The sequence below is a fragment of the Mus caroli genome, unplaced genomic scaffold (genome assembly GCF_978045245.1).
Source record: "Mus caroli unplaced genomic scaffold, Mus_caroli_1 scaffold_6, whole genome shotgun sequence".
In the NCBI taxonomy this organism is placed as follows: Eukaryota; Metazoa; Chordata; class Mammalia; order Rodentia; family Muridae; genus Mus; species Mus caroli.
Genome location: NW_028227261.1, coordinates 43684903 through 43696455, shown reverse-complemented (window position 1 = coordinate 43696455; position 11553 = coordinate 43684903). Strand labels below are relative to the sequence as shown.

General features: G+C 43.3%; 1 protein-coding gene across 6 annotated transcripts in view; it reads right to left on the bottom strand.

Annotated features, from left to right (window-relative positions):
• Positions 1–302: 302 nt before the first annotated feature.
• Slc5a9 (solute carrier family 5 member 9) overlaps positions 303–11553 on the bottom strand; it is a 34046-nt gene continuing 22795 nt past the window's right edge. For 3 of the 6 annotated variants that reach the window (XM_085839078.1, XM_021160027.2, XM_029475726.2), the window contains one exon: positions 4284–9643. In XM_085839078.1, the coding sequence (XP_085695204.1) occupies positions 9435–9643 (209 nt within the window). In that variant the 3' untranslated portion in view covers positions 4284–9434. Of the gene's footprint in view, positions 923–4283; positions 9644–11553 lie in introns of those variants that run through there. The other 3 variants (XR_015047328.1, XR_015047329.1, XM_085839079.1) reach the window with 3 other exon arrangements.

The window sequence follows — 11553 nt, the reverse complement described above, 5'->3', positions numbered from 1 at the left end:
AAACAGGTCCACTTCCCGATATCCTTTCTTTTCATTGCCTCTGGTGGGTGGTGAGCTAAAAAGGAGTTTAAAGCATTTAAGAACTGTCATTAAAAGTAGAGTTGTGAAAAACTGAAGTTATAAGCTTGTCTTGAAAGACTCCGAAAGGAGCCCCTCGCTCAGGCCTCAGGACAATAGCGGACACCCAAGAACTCACGACAGACTGAGCTTGTTGCAAACCACATGAGGCTTTATTCGGAGAAACCCAGAGCTCTGGGGACGACTCATATCCCACGCAGGGGTAGAGGAGTCGACCTAGAGGGGAAAGAGGTCCCACTTTTTATAGGCCCTCAGGGGGGGAAGGAGAAGGGGGAGAGTAGGGGATTTCCAGTTCTAAACAATGCCTATTCTCAAGAAATGGGTATGGGAGGGGTACAAGGAAAGAGTCTAATGAAGGTGCAGCAATGGGCACACACCTGGTCAGAACATTGGCAGACACACAGGTTCAAGGAGTGGCCAGAGCATTGTGCACCTCTATTTTTCTAAATCAGTGAAGCTAGTTCTGCTAACACTGATGTCTATCTTGCCAATTTCAGGGCTTCTGTGTCCTTTTACATTCTGCCAGGATCTTTCATTGGGCCTCCATTCTGCCAGGATCTTTCAGTCTCAATTTGGTTCTTTCATCTTTTTTTTTCCCCGGTGTTTTGGTGTTTGTCTTTCCTTTTTCAGAACTTGACTTTGCTCTCCAGATGATCTAGGTAGGTTAGAGAGGATCCTCAGAGTCGGATTATTATTCCAATCCTGTCTCTGGTCTGGCCAATGATTCTTGAATTCTTTTTTCTTACAGCTGTGTGGGAGGAGTAGAGATGGACTTCATCAGAACCTTCAAGTTTCTACAGACAGTATATTATTGGCTGACTGGTCTCTTCCTCCCTTCCTTGGTCTGAAAAAGAGGAGATAATGCTTAACTTTAGGGCTACTATAGTCACCACCGTGAGAGCCCCATTCTTACTGTGCACCAAGGGCTTCATACCATGAAGAGGATAAAACATGGCTGCCATGCAGTGAGTGCCTGGTGGATACTGACCTCTGTTATTCATACAGCTCAAACTATAACTTATTAATTCATTTGAAATTTCTTTTATGTATAAGAGTTTGTGCATTTTTATCTTTCTGAAGAGACCTGAGACGAGATTAACTTAAAAGATATGTGGTGCATAGCTTGCTGTGATTCAAAGACAGAAACAAGCCATAGAAAAATAAATCAATTAAGATTACCCCCCTAAAATGTTCTGAATGGGAGCTCCCCCTTTCCCAATCTTGACTCATTCTATCGACGCATGTCCTTGCATAGAACTCCCAAATATATTTATTTTGATTATCGTCATCTCTCTTCTGTGACCACGCAGTGTTTTCACTGGACACATTTTCCTAAAGGTTTTGTGGTCCCGGTTTAAAGAGTTTTTTTTTTATGCCTTCCTCTTTTATGTCTAGAAGCTAGACTATTTAGAGCCGGGTAGTTGATTAGACTCAGAAAATGGGATGACCATGAACTTGGCTGAAGATACAGAAACATAGCTAGGGGCCAACAATTATTACGAGATTTCAAATATCAGCAAACACTTCAGGGATGCTGAAGAGAGAAAATAAAACACACAAGGACTAATGGTTTCTGCTGTGGGTGTCTGTAGGGCAGGTTGGAAGGAGTCATGTGTAGAACACATGATAGCCTTTTTGTTATTTGTCTGACTGGGTTAATTGAAGCTTATTGCTACTCTGTCTTGAAAAACAGAAGATAGCCATTAGCTACTTCCCACAATGTGTAGGAAATGGAAAGCTTTGTGGTTTAGCTAGAGCCTATCTTCAGAAATCACAGAGGCATTGCATCGGATGACGGCAAGTATTATACACTGTCAGATGAAAAGATTGATGAGCCTGGTTCCTCATTCTGGTTCCATCTTAGCCTCTGAGACCGCAGTGAGAGTAAAGAATGCTGACTAGGGAATATTTCTGGATCCTTCCCAGTGAGGGAGGGGGGAAGAGTAAAGGCCAGGATAGAGTTGTCAAACTGAGATCCAGGTCTGATGCTGGCCTTGACTCTGGGATTTCTGGCATCTCAGAGTTGATTTATGAGGCTGAAGTGATTAATGTCTTTATATTTATTAGCCTCTGGAATTTGTGCTGCCTTCCACATCACCAGTACCCTAGTAAGAAGGGTAGGTAGCTCTTGACCAATCTGGTAGGTGTACACAGCAGCCAGTACCCATGGTTCCAAGTCTTCTATTTTTTCTTTTTAAATTAAATTAAATTTTATGTAAATGCATGTTTTATGGCATGTGAGAAAGTGCACCATATGCATGCAGTACCTAAAGAGGCCAGAAGAGGGTGATGGATTCCCCTGAAACTAAATACATCATTCTGAGTTACCTACCTTATAGGTGCTAGGAATTGGACTATGGTTACCTGGAGGAGTAGCCAGTACTCTTAACAACAGAGCTATCTCTCCAGCCCTCCAGATCTTTTCTTGGAGAACCTGCTGACACATCCCCAGTGTTCTCACTATTCCCACTCCACACCAAGTTCTATTATAGTATTTTGATACAAACACATTAGAAGTGTGGCTGGACAGGGACGAGCTCTGCCTTCTTTTCCCATTTCCTCCACAGGATATCTGCAGTATCTCTCTGTTTTTCCAATTACTACATCACCTAGGAACATCACCACTTCTCCCCTAAAAAAGCTGCAGATCCAGAGCTAAGTGTGTGAGATTGCTAGTGTTTTTCCCAAGTAGAGTTCATAGAGTTACAGCCTTGACCTCTTCACCAAGTCCAAGAAGGATACAAAGGCATCTTTTTGCCAATACCAGTGAGGACTTCACAGTATCTATGAATCAATGGACTTGTGTGAACTTGTGTTTTTTTCTTTCCCATCCAGACCAGACCTGCATCTATGAGGATCTAGCACTTTCCAGGACTGAAGGCTGAGATGTTCTCAGTCCTCTTTTTCACTGCCCACTGGGTCTGTGTATTGCTGTGGAATGCTCCAGTTAATTCAATTCTCTCTGCCCACTCTTGCCTACAGCTGCCCCAATCCAGGCTCCCATTCAAAGAAGATATCTTTTTTGTTATGTGTACTAATTTTTAAATTTTATTTTGATTTTTAAACTTTTAGCTTGCACATTAAAGTTTAAAGTTGTACATAAAATTTACATGTGAATTGGGCATAACATAAAGTAGTTATACTATTATTCATTTATTTAATGGTAACAAATTGTGTAGTTCAGTTTATGATGAAAATCAAGTTCTCCCTTCTGCCCATGGCTGATAGTCATCATCACATCTTTGGATATTCTCGAAATATCCTTTGTTGCTCTCTCTCTGACACATCTGGTAACTTCTTTGACTTTATCTATCTTATGTCCCTTGTGTAAGTGGAATCGTGCCCTATGTGTCTGTCTGGCTTATTCCAGCAAGCATAGTGTCTTATAAGTCCATTTATACTGTTGTGTATAGCACAAGTTAATTTCTCATCACAACTTCATAGTTCTCTACATCATGTTGTTTATCAAGCATGTGTTGATATGCCTTTTAATTCTTTCTCATGGTACTGTAACAGCCTCATAAATCCCCATGCTATAATAAACTCTGACTCTACAATTATCTCTGCTGCCAGAACACTATTACTAAAGAAATAAGATGCTGCCTGGATGTACTCATTCCTTCTACCATCTCTAGTACATCTCACTTCTACATCATCATTGTCATGTTGGTCCCCAAGGTCATCAGTGACATGACTTGCTCCTCTTCTGCCTCATCTGGCTTATTCTCCTCTCACTGTGTGTCAGTCACATCAGCTTCTTCGTTGCACTCTCAAAATGCATGTCCTTTTATTTACTTGCCTTGCTTTGCACCCCAACCTGGAGTCAAATGTAATTCACTGTAGTTTGTTGCGCAGAAATCTCACAAAGTAGAGTTAAATGTCAAGACAAATATTTTCTCATGGAGGCATCTCTAATTCTAGTCCTTTGATGTGTTCCCAAGTTGTTTTGCTCTTTACTTTCAATGCCTGCTCTCTTTAGTTGCCTGGTCTATATTTTCTCTATGGTGACAATATATATCTTTAACTGCTGTTACATAAGCCTGGGAAAGAAGAGCATCCACAAAGAATGCCCTGAAAGTGGATACTGCGGAGGGGGCGGGGCTGAATGTTCAGTTAGAAGTCTGGGGTCAGGGATTAGTGTGGAGGCATAGAGGCAGGGCCCTTAGGAAGTAGTCCTTTACCTCCTAGGCTTTGTTTCTTTGTTAAAGACAACATCTCCAAATCAGGTTGAGAGTAGTAGGAGAGAGATGGTACAGAGGTAGGAGATGCTCTCTGTAAAATAATTAGGGAGGTTTTTAAGCCATCAGTTTTCTTTCTGTGCTGATACGTTTAATCTCAGATAAACATGTACTTCTGCAACAAGTTGGCACTTTCCTATATATATTTTTTTTTCAGAAAGAAATCACCAGTAGTTGGGATCTAATTTTGGAATGGATCATTCACTTGAGTTCTCTTTCATACTGTTTGTTTGGGCTGAAAACTGCACATTTAACTGCAAATTTGACCCAGGTGGGTGATGGATGCTGCCCCTCAGGAGGCTGTCAGCCCTTCACAGGAGTGTGTAAAGAGAGGCTTTGAACAGAGTGTGGAAGATGTCAGAAAAGCTCTGACCCAGGCTAGGAGAACAGGAGGGTTATAGCAGGGACCTCCAGGGGATCTCCCATTCCAGTCGTCTATAATTCTGAAATTTATATGCAGACCACACTAAGAGATGGGGCAGTACTTGACATTCTATTCAAGAGGTAAGGCATAGAGCGTTCCTTTTTCCCTTTCAGCAAAAGCTGTAGATTTAATATAAGATCAGAGTAAAAAGTCCGACATTTCTACTTTGTGAATCTGGGATAAAGCTGAGATTTGATTTTGAAATATGAACATAAAGTGTAACTACCTCAATTTAAGTCACTAGGATTTATATTTATATATAACCTTTAAAGTTCTCCCAACTTTTTACCCCGGAGAAAGGAGAAAATTACAGTCATCTCACTGCTGGAAGTCTAGAGTGGCTTTCCTTCTAGGTTAATGGAAAACCTACCCTGCTTTTGTCTAGCCTTCCAGCGGCTTCCACCTCTTCTGACTGATGTGAACTCTCACACCTGGGGACATCACTGTAAGTCTCCCATGTTAAACTGAGTGCTTTTTGTGGTCCAAGCTCAATTGCAAATCATCTCTAAAGCATTTTATTCTTGATGCTTTTAAGCACACTCTTTGTTTTGAAACTGTCCCTTCACAGTACAAAGCTCCTACTTAATGTTCGGATTGCTTGTGGCAAAGCCATTTCCACTCTGGAAATGACTCTCCACCGTGACATTGTTTGTGCTGCTACTGCCCAGCCTGTCATGGAACTTGTTCCTCCTGTTCACCTCCTTACCACCCCATGGACTTTGCCTTCTTCATGTGTGGGATCAAGTTAGAAATATATGATGTCATGCTTGAGAAGATTTAACCTTTATAATAATTCTCAATTAAGGGATGAAGAGATTGAAGCAAGTGCAGCAAGGAGCATCACAAAGCAAATAGCAAAATCAAACTATGATGCCAGCTTTGACCTTTTGTCTCTCCTGCAGTGAGAGGAGGTAAGCTGAAGTAAGGACCCGAAAACTGTTGTAAGAGTCGCCAACAGGCACAATGAACAAGCAGTTTCCTTTCAGATGGGCTGGTAGAATGTTTTTACTATCTTTACACACACACACATACACACACACACACACACACACACCTCTCTCTCTCTTTCTCTCTCTCTCTCTCTCTTTCACACACACACACACAGTGTCCATACTGAAGCCTCAAACAATGCTGAAGTACCACATAATATTAGGCTGGGTGACTTCTTGCCTACTCACAGGTAAGCAGGCAGAGCCTGAGCCTGAGAACAGGAACTTGTTAGAAGCAGAAAGCCTGGTGGGGTGACAAGGTTGTAAAGGCGATACAGAAGCACTGTAGTGTGGGAGGCTGATGTGCCACTTTGGAGACTATCTACCAATTTGTATGCCCATGGTAGACCCACCCAAGACCTTGGGTCGAGTGCAGGATTCCAAATGTCCTGCCCTCTAGCCCCATGTATGTCAAAGCTGACTTGCTCACCACCTTTAAAATGTTTTATTTGTATTTGATGCGCCTCCAAATATATTGGCATTCTTAATGTGAAGGCTTCTTTGCTTCACCATGTGCATTTTGAAGCTCATATGGCAGTGACTATCCTCTCTGAAAAGGTGGCAATACTTGCCTACCATCCTCTAGAAGTTTGTAGGAATTTGATGAATCTTCATGCCCAGCAGGATTTTGTAACCCCAAAGGCTATATAGACAGCTACTCCTAATTATTGCTCTGGTTTATGATTAGAAATCAGAAAAATTAACAGGCAAAATATATTATGTAGTGAATTTATGAATTTTAAATGTACTCCATAATTTAATATTCACTTATTCACTGGATTTTTTTGAGCATTTACTAGGTTTTCTGATATATATCGTCCCTGGATGAACCCAGTACCCAACTTTAAAGAGCATTGTTCTATAACAAAGAAGAGTAGAAGAGAAATTGTGATGTGAGCACGAGATTCTTATGGTTGAGATAATACAGCATGTGGGAACTCAGAGGCACACAGACGCCCACTGGGTGAGAGGTATCAGTAAGTTATTGGAAGAGATGGTTCCTGAGATGAGCAGGAGCTAGGAGGTACAGGGGAGGAAGTCAAAAGTTGAGTGTGTTCCAGATAGAGGGAGCCACATAAACAGTGGTTAAGACAGAGGAAGGATGGTTAGGTGGGAGAAACTCTAGTGTCCTTTAGATGGCAAGAGTGAGACAAACACATTTATGAATAGATATACACATACACACACACACACACACAAACATAGATACACACATATACACTCACACACACACAGAAACTCTCTCTCTCTGTCTGTCTGTCTCTGTCTCTCTCTCACTCTCTCTTTCTTGAGGGCAATTTATGAGCCCATGGTAGAGCCATAGAGTCTTGGGGTGGATTCAGGATTACAAATGTCCTGTCCTCTAGTTCCAGAGTTTACTTACTGGGTCAAAGATACATGATAGAGCCATAGAGTCTTGGGGTGGATTCAGGATTACAAATGTCCTCTCCTCTAGTTCCAGAGTTTACTTACTGGGTCAAAGATACATGATATTGGCCTCAGGGAATTAAACCAGGCCAGTTGGAGGGGCCACAGCAAGACTGAGGCTGTGATAGTTTTATTGAAAGCAATTAGATGTTTTATACCTTTATCCCGAGAAAGGATCAGCATAGTTGTTATTGCCAGGATACAACGATGGTTGCAAACTTTACAGGGTACACAAAATTCAAGTCTAAAACCAATTGTCCTATCAGACTTCCATGCTTCCTCAACTTCCAAGGGAACATACAGAGAAACATAAAGAAGCGTGAAAGCTTCACTGCCTGAGGGAGTGCTTCAGTCTCTCAGGAAATGGAAGGCACATTGTGTACCAGGAACCATGGACTCTACCCTGAAAAACCCATGGCTCAGGCCTCTCAAGGCAGCTAGGCCAGGCTAACTCCCTGATTCTGTACACCTACCTATGTCAAAGCCAACTTGCTCATCACCTGTGTAACATCTTTTATTTCAGTGGACCATGGTAACTGTTGACACCCTGTAGGATTCTGACTATGTCCCAACCCCACTGATGGCTTCTTTTTTTTCTGGAGGTTCTTTTCAGAGCTGACATTCGCCCACAAGCTTCTTGCCACACCATTTTATTGTTTGCCTCTGACTCCGACTCCACTCACAACCTCACCATCCCATGAACAAGCAGTTTTTAAAATTCTCTCGTTTCTTCAGATCTAGAGTGCTGGGAGCAGAACTCAGGTGACCTTGAGTCCCACCGTGGGGCTCTTACCTTTACACTACCTTGGACTTCATTATAAGAGCTGAATTAGAAGTGTTCTGGTTCTTACAGTACACTGCTGGAGAGTACAGCTTCTCAGATGGGCCAGCTTAGTGACTCTCTGATTCAAAGAGTCAGTGAGGTCAGAAAGTCAGTGAAGGGAAAATTTGGAAGCAGCTGTAAGATGAACAGTTCAGAGATGCTGCTGTGTCTGCAGATCAATGAAATGGGGTTTTATTTGTCTTCAGCTAGAATGAGCAATCATTGACATGGTGATCAAAAGTACATTGCAGAGGACCAGAGAAGAGGGAGAAGGGTCATTCTCAGCTTCATCTGTTCCATTCGGCCTACACACATGAGACTCAGCTGCTTCTGATACCTGAAGGTCATCTCTCCAGAAGCCAACTCCACAACTCTCTTCCCCATCATCCAGAGCACAAAAGGCACAGGGCCTGTAAGAGTGTATGAATCCAACAAGCATCTATTGCCTTCTTTTGTTGATAGGTACAAAGTCAGGTTGTGCATCTCCATTGATCCTGGCTCCTAGGCATGCACCCTCTACAAGGTAAATAGCACTACAGGACAGTGTGGTAAGGGCAACAAGGAGATAGCAAATGCATTGTAGGGGCTGATTGGGACCTTGACTTAGTGTGAGGAATTTGGAAATCTTCCCGGGAAGTTGTTTAAGGACACAGTTTCAGGTTTATTTCAAGGAAGGAGTCTTGGCAAGTAAAGACAGAGGGATAAGGGCCATGGTGTGCCCACACCCAGGCTGTCTGCTCTGCTCCATAAGGCTCTTTGATTCCTGTTGTTTTCAATACATTTTATTTTTACAGCTGGGCTCTAGGTTCCTAGGATATGGAAAAGGTGTTGGGGCAGAAGCAGAATTAGAGCTGTGCCAAGGAGAATCCTGGTCTTGGAGCACTTGTCTCTATACCTGTGCTCTTCGCTGTAATGGGAGTGGCAGGCACAACAGCAACCAATGGCATGATAAGACCCTCCTCACTAGACTCATCTTACTGGGAGCTAAGGAGGCAAAGGGAGAGGGAGACAGGAAGCATAAAGGGATCAAGGGTAGAGAAATGGAAAACCCAGTGTACATGGATAATTTTTATAAAACTCTCTATTCATTTTTTTTTTTTTTACTATGTGTCTAACCAGAAGATACACATACAATGAAGATTGTTGAATAAACTGAGGGGATAATTTTTTTTGAGGTAGGATTACAGGACAGTATAGTAGAAAGAGAGTTGGAGTTGGAGACCCAGTGTGAGTCCTACTGTGTGACCCTGGGCGATCCTAGTGATCGCTCTAGTCCTTCGTATCTCCACTTGACAAGCATATAGGACTGGATGCTCCTCACGGGCTCTTTCATGCTCAGCCTCTGTATTCTGCAGTTAGCCCAGCAAGTTGGAAAGAGAGCTTGCCTCTGGTCTTGGGGACTGACCAGGGTTCAGGGGTTCTTACTCATTTCAACTAAGTCCTAGTCTTCGGAGTCATGCAAAATAGCCCCAGAGAAAGATGTTGATGGCCAGCAGGATGATGGCGTTGATGTTGCAGACACGTCTCCAGAGCGGCTCCTCCTCGATGCTGGTCAGCTTCTGCTCCAACACAGCCTTCTCAGCTGGACTCAGGGCTTGCTGTGGGGCTCCTGAGAGTCCGCAGAACCAGTTCCACAGCCATTTTCCCCAGGACCTGTGTAGGGCTGGGTGGCAGGCCATAAGAGAAAAGGAGGGGAAGGGACAGGGGAAGAAGAAAAAGAAAGGGAAAGGCAAGGGATGAGAGGGTGGGTAAGACATGGAAGGAAGGAGTGGGGTACACGTGGGGAGGACACTTTGTAAGGCACAGGATGGGTGGTCACAGCTGAGAAGCATTTCATTACAGGGATAGTGTGTTGGAGCTAGCTAGCATCATGCGTTGTCATTCAGAGCACCAGTGCAGAGTGGGGACAGAAAAGAGCCTATTTTACCCAGAAAGGGGAACATCTAAACCAGACAGACTCATTTCCCTGCATATGGGGTCTGACATTGAGCTGGAGGCCAGAAACCTAGCAGCCAGTCCAGGTCTTCCATAAGGCTATGCATAAATAATGCATCCCCTTAATGGCAGGCACTTTCTCCTTCACATGCCTTATGACAAGCCCTGCATTATTCTAGGAGTTGTTTAAGTATCTAATGAGAATGGTGGTTAAAACGCTGTCAAGGGCTATGAGTGCTGGACCTGAGCAAGGCTGTGTGAGTGATGTCCAAATGCTCAGGTACCTAAGGAATTTCGGGCCAGGCTAGCAGTATGGAGAGAGTCGCTGAACTTGTGACTACAAAGCTCACAAAAGCTAAACTTAAAGAGGCTGCTTCCCTCCTGTCTTGAGGTTTCTTTGTTTATAGAAGGATCTACTCCATAAGCAGATGCCTTCCCTGTCCCTCTCATTCCTCCACAGTGGTGTTTTGTAATAGGGTTGGGTTTTAGGCACTAAGGCTGTATTTCTCTGGATACCATGGCTCACTTTCTTAGAGGCTCACTTTCCTCTCTTAGGTGCAGCTGCTCAAGGGATCAGGCTTTCCTTGGTATCAACAGGAACTGTTTGTCCTGAACACGGGGACCAGCAAGGAGCCAGTCTGTCTCTGTCTCTGTAACTGTTTGTCTATCGAGCTCTGGGGTCCAGCCGTGGACTGCTTTAACCCTCTGGAAATACTCTTTCCTCTCTTCTCTCATAGCTGCTTCACCTACACGATTGCTTGAAGGATGGTCTTTTCAGGTCATAGATTTTGTAGGAGCCAAAGTCAGTCTACACAGTGAGCGGGGAAGCAGTTTTAAGACCCACTCAAAATCAGGTACATGGTTATAAAACTTGCAAAAGAAAAATGAAGCTACATGTTGCCAAGCGAAACACACTGAAAATAAGTGGGCTGACTGGTAAGTCCCGAAAGAGTGGCTTTGGCCTGTGGTGCCTCTGAAGTGAGCATCTCTGTGTCTAATGTGGGGATTATGAGAGAGAATATTTCTCCCTTTCAGGCTGCTCCACTGACCTTTGAGCACCACTGCCTGGCAAGAAGTATTGAGCCTTAGATGTTGGTGGCTCTGGAGCACATGGTATCGTTAGCTACTAGAGAGTGGTCCTTTGTATAGTATAAGGACCTTGAATGAAGGGAAGGGCCTCAAAAAGTGTGGCTCCATTCAAGTCTGAGGGTCAATGCAGGGTTTTGGACCCTGTGAATGCAGAAGAACTGGGAGGCAGAGTATCGACAAATGTACAGGTCCAGCAGTGATGCTTTGCTAGGTGTCTGGTTTAACTTCCTGCCGTTACAGAAAGGTCGGTACCGCAGAGGCAGCTACAACACCCAAGCTTTCTGAAGTCTGAGGTAGTTTTGCCTAAATTTATGTAAAGCAGCTGGTGAGAGAATCTCAGCTCCATCTAGGCAGTGAGACTCTATCTAACTAGGGCTAGAAATAAACACAGCACGTACCTTTTATTAAATTGCTACCTCATAAGGGAAAGATAATTGACTTTGGACTTGTAACTGATGTGACTTTTGAAATTTAAAATTTTTCCTTGGGAATATTATAACTGAAAAAAATCTCAATAATGATGTCATTCTATCATTGTGATGCCTTAAT